Here is a 16543-nt window from a genome sequence, read left to right as displayed (position 1 = left end):
AAGATCATGTTCCATGAAGATATTTTATAAATTTCCTACCATAAATATATATATATATAATATAATATATATATATAATATTGTCCAATCCTAACAAACTATACATCAATGGAAAGCTTATTTATTCAGCTTCAATTAAAAAAAAGACCCTTATGACTGGTTTTGTGGTCCAGGATCACATATGATTAAAAACTTGATATTGTACTTTAATTTTACTGTTGATTATTAAAGAAACTTAATTACTTAATTGATTAAACCTCTTTTTCATCTAAATGAAAACTTTTAATAATTTCAGTGCATCACAAATAAGATTTATTCTCTCATCCATCCAAAAATATTGAATAGCTCGCATGATCAACGTTTCCATCTTTCTTTTTCCAGATCACACGCTCTCAGTATCAAAACGGTCTGATAGCGTCTCGGCTGGACAGCTCGCCACAGTCTCCAGACAGCGGACACGGCCGTGTAGATAACAGCATATCATCCGCTCCCCATCCGTCTTCAGAAAACATCATCTCGCTTGCAGACGCCACCGATGAGACGACCTCGCTCCTCAACGAACAGAACATCCAGCCTGCTCGCCAAGCCAACCACAGCACACATAACGACAGTGCCATTTGACACACTCACACACACGATTTACCCATATCCCACACTCCCATTGGACATTAAGCACTTTTCCCAGAACTTTTAATCAGACCCCTTTTAGCATCAACTATTACAGCTCCCAGTATAAAAGTGCGGGTGTATGAAAAGCAACAGTTTCCTGAGACATCCAATGAAAACATTGTGTAACACATTGTGCAAGACGAAGACCCAGAGAAGCCAAAGTGTATCTGGACTGAGAAAGGCCCCTGTTTCAGACAGACACACTGGGGCATTTTATAGACTGCGTGAATAGAGACATTTATATATACAAAGATGTTTTTGTCATTTTTCTATTGAGGTTGATCACAGACATGTGAAGTAGGGAACTGCGGATGCCTTTTTATTTTGTGTTAGTCCATAGCTAATTCATAATTGTACCAAATTTTATTTGTGTGTGTGAGTGAAGATTGGGATGAGTTTATGATAGAGATATACATGCCAGTGTGTGTGTTTGTACATATGACAGCGCATGAGTCCGATTTGGCCGTTGCAGCCTAAGCAACAACTCAGGGAGACGCTGAGCTTCACATACTAACTGCATGTTCAGTAATTCCCCGTTCATTTACGTGAACCCATGCGACAAGTGATCAAAAAAAAAAAAGTGAAGCATGCTGTCGTCAAATGCACCAAATACTAAGATACACATGGCATCCACTTGTCATTTTTGTCACATAATTCTGCTGGTTGTCTGTGGCAGTGTTCATGTGATTTAGTGTTTGTGTATGTGTAGAATTGTCCTTTTAAAATGAATGCATTGCATTGACTTTTTTTACTCCAAAGAGAACAAGCATTTGTCGTTGTAGTACGACTGTAAACGGAGTCACTTTTCTGCACAAAATGTTTGTGATTAGAGCTCTTGAACTGTATCTGTTGCTCCCATTGGACCAGAGGTAATCTAACCAAAAGAATTTAACTCTTTCAAGCTGTATTTATTTAGCCTAAAATTGAGGTTGTATATTTTTTAAAAATGATTTTATTTCTTTGTTTTTGTGACTTAAAATTGCTGTGCGTTTTCTAAGCAGGTTGACATGGTACAGACTACAAATTGTAGATGCCTAAAGCTAGGAAATGGCAGGTGACTTCAATGTTTTTTGCCTTTTTTCCCCACTGTGTGCATCTTTTGCTTTTATACCAAATATGTTTGAAACCGATAAGGACAATCAAAGTGAAAAGTGTCTCATAGACACATTGATAGGAAGATATCAACACACAAACGCCTCTTTTACTCTGTAGCATCTCTTGAATATTATAAAATGGGGAGCAAGAACTGCACTGTGTATTTCTATTTTTTGGCTGTTGACAGCTGTTCAGTTTTTAAGGAGACACTCCCTGTTCATTCAAACTGTTAATCGAATTATATCTTGTCCTTCTCAAATTGGTCAAGAAATACATGAAAATTTAAAGGACGAAAAACGCTTTTTTCTTTTCTTTTATGGAAACTGCTGATTTTTCTTTTAGGTGTAACAACTTCATTCTTTTTATACTGTATTTTTCCAAGTCATTTTGGGCTTTGGGAGAGGTCTTCTTTAAGATGATCTTAGTTTGGCTATTAAATTATTTATTTAATCAGTGTAATATGTTCCATATTCTTGTAATCATTGTCGGTGATGTATTTTGTAATAACCCTCAGATAGTGTAGGTGTATAAATGGACTAAAGGGAAGTAATCTCAACTTAATATGAATAATTTCCTGTACGTATGAATTAGATGCATATTAGAGAATGTAGTTTAACAATTCAGATGTTCTGAATTAAACCATCAGCAGATCTACTGACTAATATTGATGTTCACAGGAAATGTTTTACAGTTGCATTTATTTGTGCCAGATTACACAATTGTACCCGTTACACAATTTTTAGCTGGATGTTTGTGGGTTGAAAAACGTGACGGATGCAATGGAGAATGGACTGAAAGATCATGACAGGAATATTTGAGTAATTAAAATTAATAATTTACCTGACTCTCATTAACTGACACTTGAAAACAATGCATTTCCAGTGTCTTCTCTCCTGTCGGTAATTCCATCTGCTTAACAGGGAGATCAGGGCCAGTTAGAAAATATTACAATAATATCTTTTGTAAGTATATCTTATATCTCATCTGTAAGTCACTTTGGATAAAAGCGCCTGCTAAATGACTAAATGTAAATGTAATATAAGAAACCTGTATGGTGAGGGCCAAAAATATACAATGCTACATTCCCCCCTAAGTTATTAAAATAATAATAATAATACATTTTAATTATAGTCATAATGTCTATTTCATTGTTATATTATAATCTTCATTAAAACTTACATTGAAATATTTTGTAAAACCATTAACATGGTTAATGTCATAGATTGTCACTACATGTTATTTTCTAACTTTATCCTATTATTATTATGTAATATATAAAGACCTCAAATACATAAAGCCACATAAAAGCGAAAGTACCGAAATTACATTTATAACGAATCATCAAATCATATGAAGCGTCCAAACTGACCAACCAATAGTTGGGCTTTACATTTTTTGAACCAACCAATAGGAATTGAGATAGGCGTTTCCCTGCAAAATTCAAGCGACAGTTGTGTGGAGAATGTGGATGATGCATTAGCAGGCAGCAGTATGTTCTAATAGACTCGTGTACGAAGTTATAAATAGATGCTATATTTATCATAATTAAATATTTGATGTGGATGATCGGATAAAGCGATGGAAACAGTGACAGACGAAGACGTATCTAAACGATCTAAGATAGGTAAAGCGCTCCCTTATAAGTTTAACGTTACACCAGGCTAGTCCTATGTACCATGTACGCTGTTAACGTTAGATACTTACGGTTTCTATTGATTCAGGTGCTTATTTTTAGACAGTCAATTACAGTAAGTTGTGTTACGATTTTATTTGGGAAAATCATCTAACAATGATTTGAAAATCAGTTGTTCAAAACACTGCAATGTGTTATGTGTGCGCGCGCCCATGAAAGAGGTATGTTTTTGCTTCAAAAATGAATTATATTAAGTTAATGGTGGTGTCTCCTCATATTTCCCTCAGGAAAACGGCTTTATAAGGGTACAATAGTGTCAAAAATATCACAGGTGCTGAAATAATGTCCCGTCTTGCCTTTACTAGTATTAAAAAAAGTTATGCTAATGTTAAATGCTAGTGTTTAAAACAGTTGTAGATGGAGTATGGATGACTCTTAAACGTCAAGTACTGCGAAACCTTCTTTTCAGGACGCTTTAAAATAATCAAAACGGCTCATGAAGAGACTTCGTTCACTTCACTTCATTCAAATGGCAACGGTTCTGTAATCCGGGTGTCTTGCATCACCTTAAAGGGGTCATATGATGTTGCTAAAAAGAACATTATTTTGTGTATTTGGTGTAATGTAATGAAATGTGTTTATGCGGTTTAAGGTTAAAAAAACACATTATTTTCGACATAATGTACATTATTGTTTCTCCTCTATGCCCCGCCTTTCTGAAACGCGTCGATTTTTACAAAGCTCATAGGTCTGAAAAGCGAGGTGTGCTGTGATCCAGTGCGTTGTGATTGGCCGAATACTTCAAGCGTGAGACGGAAATGTTACGCCCCTTACCATATTGTGATGCCGTGTCCCTGCATGACCAGACAAAACCAATAAAACCCTTTACAAATGAGGCATTTGTTGCATCCAGTGGGGACATAATTACTGATTATAATGACTTATACTGTGTTTTTACGCTTTGGGTTGCGTATTGCGCCGTGTAAACATAAAACCATGCCTGCATTTGTGATCAGAGAAATGACAAACAACAAGCGCTACTCTACACTGCTCAAAACTCGCGTTTGAATCATCAGTGGCAAATCCTTTAAATATAAAAAACGTACTTGCAGTCTGTGAGTCAGAAGCGCCAGACTGTCCTTGCAAAGTTGGAACTGCCCCACTTTATAGAATCATTATGACCTCTTTTGGAAGGCCAAACAAAGTAGTTTCGCTTGAAACACACAGCGGCTTCAGTGAGCGACGCCCGGTGGATTTGACGAAGGAGCATCCGGAGGGCTTGCGGCAACCACATGTGACGACCCCGGGCTGGACTTCGACCTCTTTTGGAAGGCCAACCAAAGTAGTTTCGCTTTCACAACAAAACACACAGCGCCTTCACAACATGGCGGCGGCGGCAACAACAATACTACAGCGAGAATAAAAGTTGCACCTTCTTTCTTTGCGTGAACATTTGGGCGGCGTTATGCAAATCTTCCCACATAGTGACGTAGACATGTGGGGGCATGTTTTAGGAGGGCGTGGACTAGTCTTAACTTTTATAAAGAATATCTCTTTGGATTTGAGACTTTAGTCTTTGCAACTTGAGGGATCTTCTTTATGCACCAAGAGCTTGTAACACTCCAAAGAGAAAGGAAAAATTGAAATCGCATCATATGACCCCTTTAAATGGTTTTGTTTTGCGATAAGGACCATTTGACTACATTGTCTTACATATTGCACTGCTATTTATCCCCCTAAAAAAAAAGACTGGTAATATTGGATTGATATATATTATTATATGTGAAGAAAGTTACTAGACAAAATATACATATGGGAAGCACACATCTATAACATTTATTAAATGCATGCAATGATGGATTTTTAAATGTTTTTTCTCTTTTATTTACAGAGCTACGCAAACTGAAATTGGCAGAATACCTTGCGGCAAAAGGAAGACTGAAAGCACCTAATCCAAAGTAGGTGGTCTTGAAGGGTCTTTCTGTCTGTAACATTTGTTAAATTTATACTTTTACCATAAAAAACAAACATATTTTCAGTATTACTACCATAGTGTGTTTATGTCCTGAAACAACTGTTGTTGTTTTTTTACTCAAGACCATATCTCAAGGAGAAGCCTGTTACAAAGAAATATGCTGAAAATAATCAGAAGTACAACATTGTAAGTTAAATAATTTTTTTGAAATGTTGTACTATTCAATGTGTTGAAAGTGTAGAAGGTTGAAATGATGGTCTTTTTTCTCTCTCTCTCAGACAGGTGATGGAAAGGAGAATTGTGGCATCAATGGGAAAAATATTAAAGAAGTAAAGAAAGTGAAGACATTGGCAGAGGTTGATAAAAACACATCCTCAAAAAAAGAACTTGGCATCAATTCACTAGCCAAAGCCCAAACACAATCTTCCAGTAAATTGCAGAATACTTGCCGGGAAGGCCTTCGTGTTTTGAGGACAGAGAGCAATAGAACAGCCTCTCTTCAAAATCCAAGGAAACCCCACAAAGATGAGAAAACATCCAGGTCATTCAATGCCGCTAAGAGGACTAATTCACAAAGCCTTCAGAATGCCCAACCCAAAGCCCATCAAGCTCCGCCAGCTTCCCATGCTGCAAATAAAACACAAATGTCAAGAAACCCTTCACAGTCTGGATGTGGCATCTCAGCCCAAAGCCACACAGATCAGAGCCGTGCTAAGACAGATATTCAGTCAATGAGGCCTTTGGCTAAGAAATTAACAGAAACAAGCATCAAAACAACCTCAGTTGCCAATTTGAAGAGTCGAAGACCAATGAACACAACTGAGACAAAAATGCAGACAAACAGTGTTGCTAAAACCCAGGTAAAACCTGCACAGCAACCCAGAAGTCAAAATGCTGTACCAAAGCTTGGGACGCGCAACTGCAGTTCTCAGAGCAATAAGCCCATAAACCAGAAATCAAATTCAGTGACAAACAGGTCAGATGTGAACCAGAGAAAAGATATTCCGTGCATTGTTTCGAAAGTTGATGCCATAAAAATTAAATCAAATAGCTCAGTCACAAACAGAGTAACAAGAACAAGTGCCTCTTCAACTAAACCTGCAAATAGAGAAGGATCAGTGATCATCAAAAATAAACAGTCTGCTGCTGTTAAACAAACTAATCTCACTGCTTCTACCAAACTACTCGGTCGAAGCACCAAGAGTTGTGTACTGCCGCAGACGACAACTGCATCCCGAGAGCTTCATCAGCCCACTAAGGGGTCCAGCCAGGCCAAGCCTGCGGTGCAATTGCAGACTCCTAAATCCAGATTCTGTCCCAATACTCAAGGTGTCCGAACAGCCCCAATAGATGGAATGAAGAAGCCAACTGCAGCTCAGGAGGAGAGACTGTGAGTAGACGACTGTCTGAAGCAGGGTTTCTCAACTCTGGTCCTCAGACTCCAACCCTGATCAGTCTTACCCAGTGTTGGGGAAAGTTACTTTTAAAAGTAATGCATTACAATATTGCGTTACTCCATAAAAAAGTAACTAATTATGTTACTTAGTTACTTTTTATGGAAAGTAATGCGTTACGTTACTTTTGCGTTACTTTTTAAAACTGGAAAGGGCTTGCTTGTTTGTTTTTAAAATAAAAAAAGTTATATTTTTGGCAAATATAAAAGCCTTTTCACACCAAAAGTGAAATGAATAAGCCTCAGGCTGAAGGGAAAGCAAATTTACGTCCGTAGAGTAGAGTGCAGAAGACGACATTTCAACACACTTGATATTATCTTGTAAATTAAAAAGTAATGCGTTACTTTACTAGTTACTTGAAAAAAGTTATCTGATTACGTAACTTGCGTTACTTGTAATGCGTTACCCCCAACACTGGTCTTACCTGTATGCAACTTTCTAGTATTCCTGAAGACCTTGATTGGCTTGTTTGGGTTGGAGGTAACTGTAAGGGACAGTGAACCTCGAGAGCCTTGAGAAACCCTGGTGGAAAGATTTGATGCTTTTGGAAACTACATGTTTTTTAGTGCTTTAAAGCTGTGGTTCTCAGCTGGTAAGATCTGGTTTCAAGATACAGATCTTACACCAAACAACAGTTGAACAAAATTATTTTTGGGTCAGGTGGCAATTAAGATTGAATTAGGATTGTGTTCATATTAACTTGTTTTAATTTAAACGATTCATTTGTAATATTGTTTATAATGTATAAAATGTATTAACTTAAAATGTTAAGAAATGTACTAGTAGAAATTAAAGGAATAGTTCACCCAAAAATTTGCTGAAAATGTACTCACCCTCAGGCTATCCAAGGTGTAGATGAGTTTGTTCATCAGAACAGATTTGGAGAAAGTTAGCATTACATCTCTTGCTCACCAGTGGATCCTCTGCAGACAGTGAATGGGTGCCATCAGAACGAGAGTCCAAACAGTTGATAAAAACATAATAATCCACAAGTAAATTTAAATGAACAGAATTTTCATTTTTGGGTGAACTATCCCTTTAGGGAAATAAGTATAATATGGGTCGAACGGTAACAGAAATGATGTGTGTGCAGGCGTAAGCTCCAGGAGTGGCGGGAGTCGAGGAGCATCACATATAAACGTCCCCCCATGCCTGTCCGGCTGGTGAGGAGGAAGACTGTCTCTGCTATTCCTCAGCCATACTGGACTTCTATGGAGAATAAAGATGAGGTTCATGACATTGTCTTTGCTGTGGACCGATCACTAGATGACTGCATTAAATTATTACAGCAGGTATTATTATTATTTGAGGTATTATTATTTTATTTCTATTTTTTTAAATGTGTAATGAATTAAATGAATGTGCGTAAAAAAGGGTAATGCAACAAAACAAGTTGTTCCATGGAAATCGGAGTTTCTGTTTGTGCCAGTCAGCAGATTGGAATCAGACTGGTAAATAATCACGCTCCACATAGCTGATACAAATCAAATATATTCTGACCATGTCTCACTGTTTTCCTTTTTTTTTTCCTTTTGGACATGGAAATTATTAGTCATTTCCTTGGTCAAGACATTGTGTAAGCTACTGAAACACCATGAAACAGTTTTGTTGAGTTTGTGGTCATAGGTGTATGTGGTTTTGATTTAGAACTGGGTAGGGGGCAATTGAAGATAGATGTTGGTTAATACTTGAAAAAAATGAAAGTGCATAGAAAATTATCATTTTTTCCCTTTAAAAGTAAATAAATGTTAAAATGCAATAATAGTTTGTACTTTTTGTAATAGTGAGTATTACAAAAAAAGGTAATGAAAAAATAAGATGATAGCCTAAGATTTAATAACCTTAAATTCAAACCTCACTATAACCCTATTTACTTTCTTAAAACTAATTTGTTCATACTGTCCCTCTTTCTTTAATCGATAGATTGATTAGAGAATTAAGACATCATGATCACAGAATGTTAAAGTATGTTTTGTTTTGTTTTTTTGTTTTTTAATTCAAGTTTTTATTGCTTTTTAGAAGGTGACTGGGTAAAAAGAGTAGTACAACATCTCAATGATAATAATAATAGAGGATTACAGATTTCTACATGCACAGTTGGAACATTAGAGAAAGTACAAGACAAGACATATCACTAAGTGTTAGTCTAGAATGTTGAAGTATTGCCAATTTATAACCCTTAAAAGTCATGAGTAATCATTGTCAAGACTAGATCCTAAACTTTCAGTTCCGAGCATGTATACAATGTCTACTTTACCATGGAAAAAATCACTTCCAAACATTTTTAGGCAAGGTGTAATTCTTTCAGACAAGGCATTCTCAAGCCAACATTCAACATTTGTCTGAATTGTTTCCTTATCTCTAATGTTGCCTTGTCCAATTTTGTTGAGCAGATCTCAGATAGACCATAATGTTTACCATTCTTTTCCACCAGTCTCACGACTCTGAGTTTATGATAGAATCTGGATATCCAAATAGTTTTGTCCCCATTAACTTCCATAGTATTGAAAAAAATATTTTTTGTTCAACAGCTGATAAAAGTTTGGAACAAGTTGAGGGTGAATAAATGATGACAATTTTCATTTTTGGGTGAACTATCCCTTTAAACTTTTCTTGAGCTATAAAGCACATGTTGCATTTTACTCCTGTATTTATGATACAATGTTCTGGGCAGCCTGGTATTTTGCAGAACATTTTTAATGAATACGAATATGAGTCAGTTTTAGGGCTCCAGACTGACCAAATAGTCGCATTTTGCGACCATGGTGCAATTTTTTTTTTTTAAGAAGTCGATCTGGTGCGATTGCAAAATTGTAATATAATTGTATTTAAAATTAATGCACAGGTGATTTCGTTAACGGCGCATCCAGTCAGTCTCTGTTTTTATGAGAAACATCAAATGACAAACTAAACTGCGCTACTCGTTTGAACTGCACAGCGCTTAGAGTGTAGAGCCTGGTTTATACTCGCCACGCCAGCACGAGCGCGAAGGTGCACGGCTGCGCGCAGCGAATATTGAGGAAACGATAGAAGGTTTTCAAGCTAGAGTAAAGTAAAAGACCGCTTCTTAAACCAGAGAAGGTGAACATGTTGGTATTCTTGTGTGGAAAAAACATGCAAGCACTGTCACCGACAGCAAGTTTAGTTTTACTTTTCTTTTTGTTTTCATTTTTAAAAGCTTGCCATCTTTGCTGTTTACCTCACGTTACGCTATTGAGGCTCTCTGGTCAGTTTAGATAATGCTTTCTTTTGGGTGCTAACAAGCATAAGTCAAGTCACCTTTATTTGTAAAGTGCTTTATACAATACTGATTGTTTCAAAGCAGCTTTACAGTGTCAAACAGGAAAATAGTTTGTCAATAATGCAAGAAGAAAATAAAATTTTTCCAGCTAAAGTCAGTTCATGGACGATTCAGTGATGTCATCATCCAGTTCAGCTCTCTTCCAATAGTGTCTGTGCAGTCAGTCAGGCGTCCCCAACTAAGCAAGCCAAAGGCGACAGTGACAAGGAACCAAAAATCCATCGGTGACAGAAATGGAGAAAAAACCTTGGGAGAAACCAGGCTCAGTCGGGGGGCCAGTTCTCTTCTGGCCAGACGAAACTAGCATGGAGTGGTTTAATTCCAAGCTGCAACAAAGGTCAGATTGTGCAGAGGACTTGTCTGGTTCTCGTGGTCTTGTGCCGATGGTCGTGGTGACGAGGTCTTCACAGGGGTTCTGTCTATGAGGCGAATCTAGTTGACATGGACTCTGCTGACATTCAGGGCTGTAGAGGTCGTCTCTCGGTGCTGATCCACACATATTGACAACTGATCCAATGCTGTTTGTGTTTTTATGTGACAGGGTTTCCCGGTGGAACAGGTCAGAGATGTGCTGTCTCGGGTGCCAATGGCACAGAAGTTTGCTAAATACTGGATTTGTCAGGCCAGACTAATGGAAAGAGAAGGAAACCTGGAGGTGCTGCCAATGTTTCAGGAGGCCATTCGTGTAGTGAGAGAGGTCAGTCTCTCTTTATCTCTCAGACATACATACTTTTTAAATAGTTTTTACTATTGTTGTTGTTGTTGTTTTTACTATTATTATTATTATTATTAAATTGTTTTTCACAGAATGTAAGCAATTTCCAATTCTACTTAGGCAAGATCTTACAATTACAGGAAATTACAGACTCTGGTGCATGTATAAAAAGAAATCCAAATGTCACACAGCTTATAAGTAACCAATATGTTTCCTAACAGCCGGTGGATGAACTACGATCCGTGGTTTTTGAGATCCTTAAAAAGAGACAGGTTCAAGGTAAAGTGGGGGGGGGCGGGGATATCCAGGCTTTAAAAAAATGTTTGTACATTGCTGGTCAAAAGTTGGATGGAGAAATTCATATTTTTTTTATGGTTTTGAAAGACGTCTCTTATGCTCACCAAGGCTGCATTTATTTGATCAAAATAGTGTGTACTAAAATATTGCTACAAAAATAATGTGTATGTGTCCAAATACTTTATACAAAAAGCGAGGTAAATACAGATGGTTTTCTGAGTCTGAAAGAACTTGGCAGTCCTGCAAAAAGCCCAAACCTAAATCCCACTGAATATTTTGAGCAACAATTGCAACATCAGCATAATGTAGGACTATGCTGGAAATGTCAGATTAATGATAAATAATATTTCAAATTATTTCTTTTCTTTTTTTTTTTACAGTACCAGTGAAACTTTTGATACAATTTCTCATTCTTTATTATTACTGTTTTCCACATTTAAAATAACTGTCATCAACACAAACAAAATCATGGGAATTATGTAGTAGCCAAATACCAGGAAAATGCTCTGAAATGTCAACCTTTAATACCCACAATTTAATGCTTACTCTAAGAAATTTAAACAAAGTCACTGCCTACACTTGTCTACAAAACTAACATTTAAGGCAAGACCCCTTTGCCCAACATGCTCTGCTTCCAGTCAGTAAATCATTTCATAATGAACGTCGCTTTTATGCGCATGGGTGCTTTTTTTTTGTACAGGAAATGACCCTCCCCAAGCTGTCTAAAATGTCATGAAGATTTGTTTTTATTGGACACAGAACTAAAATTATTTTTCTCATAGTCTTTCTTCACAAGTCGTAAGCAATAAGTCTGTTGTAAGTAGCTTTGGATAAAAGCTGAATCCATAAATGTAAAAGAATAATAAAAACAAATCTTGCAATGTTTTTTTTTTTTTTTTAAATCATTCAGGTTTGTCTCCGATGCCAAAAGAGTCTGAAGCGGTAGAGACTAGTGTGCATGACGAACAGGAAGGCAGTTACATCATGTGCACCCCAAAACCTGTTGGTGTCCTAATATGTGGAAGGAGCGGAGACACATCTGTCGTCAAATATAAAATTACAGCAACCCCAGGGTATGACACTTGCACACACTTACACAATCCAACTTGAAATTCAATATGCTCTGAGGCACAAATGTTCTTTGGAATAAGTAGTGTAATGTAGAACTTTTACAGATGGAAAATCCATGTGTGTGCGTGTGCTTATATTGGGGCTGTGGTGATTCTCAAAAATCTGTATTTTCTGCAAGCTTTTTTCAAGATAACTTTAGATGTCTTAAAAGGACACCAAAGAACCAAATTATATAAAGAGCCCATATAAGCACACATGAAAGAAAAAAAAATGCTAAAACAAAATCAGAATTGTATAGTATGTGTCCAGTGCAACAGCAAAGAGCTTTTTTACATTTTTGGAGAAGTCAAGTTGAGATACCGAGCAGGACCACATGGAGATGCCAAAAAACCTTAAACCAACCGCCTGCTGACCGCATACATCTACTACAGTACACGGATCCTTTCAGAATAACTAAACACAGCAACATACACATCACAAATCAAAACATTATCGTGAATGTGTGGAAAACAACGTGAATGTACGGAAATGTCTGTGCCTGTGCATAAATACAATGTGCGATCAGTGCGTCAAGAGCACTTATATACGCATTATTATAACGGACTCATGCGTGCTTACTCCTGTACACTACTGCAATCGTCTTTATCTTGATTGCAGTCTTCATCCATCAAAACTTTACTAGCGAGACTGGTTATCCAGTCGAGAAACCGTAGTTTGCGTCTCATCTGGCCATACAGCGGTGATGTGTTGACATTCCGTTCAGTCTGTACTTCACACAGCGCGACGTGTGAGGGCTCGCGCTCTTCAGAGACAGTTACAGAATATGACAGAGCTTGTGTTTAAAAGCGAAACACACTGGAATGGCTAATTCAATGAAAATGCAACGCAAGTCTCTGCAATCTCTGATGTAATCAGCCTGGTTTCGTTTATATTAGCACTGTTTTGGACGGATTGTCTGAATGCATTTGCTTACTGGATCATTGGACTGAAAACTTTCCTGGAGTTTAGCAGCTTAAAATCATCTAATCACAAGCAGGGAAGTAAAATTTGGTTAAAGGGTTAGAATAGAAATTGTGCTTCAGTAATTTATATATATATATATATATATACACACACACACATTCTCTCTCTCACACACTCTTTATAGTCCAGTGCCTCTTGGTTGCGAAAACCATGATATTTAAGCTTTTAATACCTACAATTCTTTGCTCATTCTAAGAAATTTATACAAGGTCAAAGCTTACATTTGTCTACAAAACTTAACGTTTAAGGCAAGACACCACAGGTGAATCGGGTAAAAAAAAAAAAAAAGATATACTGAATTTATCCAGTTGATTGATTACATTTAAGAATTGCAAAACTTTTATTTTAATACAAATCAGGTGTTTTCCTGGCTCAGAATGAGGTGGAGGTAGTACCATCCTGATGATGTGCACACATGCACTTGTACCATGCCTTCAAGTGGCTGAAGCAAACACTTTTTTTACAAGCTGTCAACAATTCTGTGTTTTTCTGTCAATATGGGGTGCTGTGTGTACATTAATGAGGGAAAAAAATTTACTTGAATGATTTTAGCTAATGGCTGCAATATAACAAAGAGTGAAAAATTTGAGGGGGTCTGAATACTTTCCGTACCCACTGTATTTTAGGTATTCTAATAATTAGATGATAACTGCCATTTTCTTCAATCAAGTTACAGTATATTCCACAAAAAGTTAACCTGTTGAACGGGAATTAAATAGAACTTAACAGCGAAAAAGGGCTCTTTTTGCAGTGTAGATGAACATAAACTTATCTTACGGGTCATTAAACATTGCATTGAAGCCATTAACACAGTGCACAACCAGAGGCAGAACATTTCAGCCTCCTATTTTTTTAAACCTCTTCATGCACTCCTTATAGTCCAACACCTCCTGGCCCACATCCCAATGTACATTTATCAACCTATTCTGAAAAGCATTTCTAGAAAACTGATCAAAACATTTTCTTATGACCTTACCTGAGTTCTTTTGACAAAATACATCATGAAATATAATCGCAGCAGGGTTACAGATGCATAGTAGCTGCAATTAATTAAATTAATTTCAAGTTTATTTGTATAGCACTTTTCACGATGCAAATCATTGCAAAGCAGCTTTACAGAAAATTACATCTACAATTCACGCTTTTACTCAATTTCCTTTAAACCACCATGAAGCGATAACTTCTGGTTGCGATTTAATGTGGATTTTGGTCATGTAATGTTGTTGAAATTCTATTTGTAGCCTTTTATAGCAATCTAATCGCTACACCTGCTTAGCAGGTCTCATGTAAACATCCTTTATTGTTATGAAAATCCCCCAAATCTCATGAAAATCACACTCAAATCATATACTATCATAATTGTGTTTATTAACCACATGTTTCGTGTGTAGATATGTTTCTCTGGCTTTATGTACGAAGCAGAATATTGGAAGTGTAATGGAAGTTCCTCATTGGAAGAGACAGGGCGGGCTATGAACATGTGGGGCATGCATGGGGGAAAAAACTGTTTTATTGCCTGTAGTTTCTTGCTTTAAGCATGAGCCCATAGATGATTAAACTGTGACTATTGTAGTGGTTGTTTGCAAAAACGCATAGATCAAAAAGAATAATTGATTAATAGTGATGGTAAGGTCATTTATAATTCATAAGTCATTTATATATTTCAAATAAAAACTCTGTATAATAGAATTGTTTAATCAGGTCCTGAATTTCGGTGCGGGATTGCGCATAGTTTTACTCATTCCCGCAGCTTTTGACTTTAAAATGATGGATATCTAAAATATAAAAATGAGGAAGCAAGCCTGATGCCTGGCCCGTGTCTGAGCTATGACGTGAAAATTGTCCCGAAGCCATAAATAAGTTGGGGCCGTTGGGCTCGGGCTGAAATGCAGGGCTCTAAAGCGCAGCTTGTTGCATTTAAGCAGCAAAAATACACACAAAATGACACCAAAATGGCCATCCTGGCCACACAGTTAAATAAATGATCATATTCAGTAATGTGATATGTGGAGTAACGTCTGGCGCAGTTGCAGCTTGTACTTATTACTAAAACAAGAAAGCAAACGAGTAGCATTAATAGTCATTCATTTTAGTTAACATATGCTATGATAATTTGAAAATATTTTTATTCTTATTGTAAAATAATGGAACATTTATATTGTCTCAAAAGTCATGGAAATGTATTGGTAAAAATGTGTACGAACCCTGATTGAGCACCATCAGCATATTAGAATGATAAAAAAAATCATTTTCAAATTGAAATATTTAACAATATTTCTGTTTTGTTTCTGTTTTTGTTTACTGCAAAAGAGACTTCTTTTAAAAATATTACAAAAACTTACATTAGTAATATAATAGTGTGGATTCAGGTTAATTGGGACATTTTTCTACAGTCATCTCAATGGCTAAAAGTGTCCAAATGACCTAAATTTGAAATGAACATTTTTCAGCTGCCAGGATCATTGTCAGTTTTTTTTTTTTGCTGCAATAAATGGTGTATTATCTGATAACTGTGTTTTTTCTTGTATGTTTTAAGGGGTAAAAGGAGTCAGCAGGGAGCAGAACCAGGACATGTAGACGGTCACGAAATCCGGTTTTTTACCCCAGTGCGGCGTTCGGTGCGGATCGAGAAAACCGCTCTGCGCTATCCGACAGCTTTGCAGGAACATGATCCCTGTGTGACCTCTCTTTGTGACCTCGCAGGTGAGAGTAAGGAAGACGTCATAGATGAAATGCGACCCCAAAGCTCTCTTGTGTATGTGTACCGGGAGAATGAAGCTCTGAGAGACCATGTTCACATTAAACTCGTCTATCCGGAGGAGATTGAAACATGATAATGTTTATTATCATGCAGTGACCTTCATTTCCCACCTGGAAGCAATGAATCGTTTTTATCAGTTTAATTCTGTGTTCACTATCTCTCAGTAAAATCTCTTTTGTACACATTTAGCCAATCTTATATACTACTAAAAACATCTCTTGCTAGATTTCAGCCAGAATTTTTGCTTTGGCTCTCACAGTTAGATGCTACCTAATTGGTTCATACCTTCATTGCTATGAAGAATCTAAACATTAAGCACTGCTATATGTACAAATAAAATGATGGCATTGTCTAAATGTGGTGTAAAATTCTGAAGGTACCCATACTGCAAAAGATATAATAGAAATGTCAGTATTATTAATCAGAGACTTAACAAGTCTAACTTCAGTTGTAATGTATGAGTCAGACTCAATCTCTTGTGCTTGTCTGAGCAATAGCATACATGTAAGAAATTGGATTTGGCGTGATAATTAAACCATTTTTGAGTCA

General features: G+C 36.8%; 2 protein-coding genes across 2 annotated transcripts in view; both read left to right on the top strand.

Annotated features, from left to right (window-relative positions):
- Positions 1-1915, top strand: part of LOC107599606 (metal transporter CNNM4) — a 44028-nt gene extending 42113 nt beyond the window's left edge. Inside the window, exon 7 of the mRNA XM_016291252.1 lies at positions 382-1915. Coding sequence (XP_016146738.1) covers positions 382-621 — 240 coding nt within the window. The 3' untranslated portion in view covers positions 622-1915. The remainder of the gene's footprint in view (positions 1-381) is intronic.
- A 1298-nt stretch (positions 1916-3213) lies between these two features.
- On the top strand, positions 3214-16543 carry ckap2l (cytoskeleton associated protein 2-like). The gene is made up of 9 exons (XM_016291251.1): positions 3214-3388; positions 5289-5355; positions 5495-5558; positions 5651-6762; positions 7920-8118; positions 10669-10824; positions 11064-11121; positions 12050-12212; positions 15770-16543. Exons 1-9 carry the CDS (start codon positions 3343-3345, stop codon positions 16065-16067), a joined length of 2163 nt encoding a protein of 720 aa, XP_016146737.1. The 5' UTR covers positions 3214-3342; the 3' UTR covers positions 16068-16543.

Source organism: Sinocyclocheilus grahami, unplaced genomic scaffold (genome assembly GCF_001515645.1).
Source record: "Sinocyclocheilus grahami isolate Dianchi unplaced genomic scaffold, SAMN03320097.WGS_v1.1 scaffold269.1, whole genome shotgun sequence".
Taxonomy (NCBI): domain Eukaryota; kingdom Metazoa; phylum Chordata; class Actinopteri; order Cypriniformes; family Cyprinidae; genus Sinocyclocheilus; species Sinocyclocheilus grahami.
Note: the sequence above shows the minus strand (reverse complement) of the source record. Positions and strands in the feature narration are given on the sequence as shown.

What these genes read in the sequence shown, in the direction of transcription:
- ckap2l (XM_016291251.1), top strand. Translation starts at nt 3,343, where the DNA reads ATGGAAACAGTGACAGACGAAGACGTATCTAAACGATCTAAGATAG. An exon ending in ATAATCAGAAGTACAACATT is followed by an intron (nt 5,559 to 5,650) that starts GTAAGTTAAATA and finishes TCTCTCTCTCAG; the next exon opens with ACAGGTGATGGAAAGGAGAA. An exon ending in CCATTCGTGTAGTGAGAGAG is followed by an intron (nt 10,825 to 11,063) that starts GTCAGTCTCTCT and finishes GTTTCCTAACAG; the next exon opens with CCGGTGGATGAACTACGATC.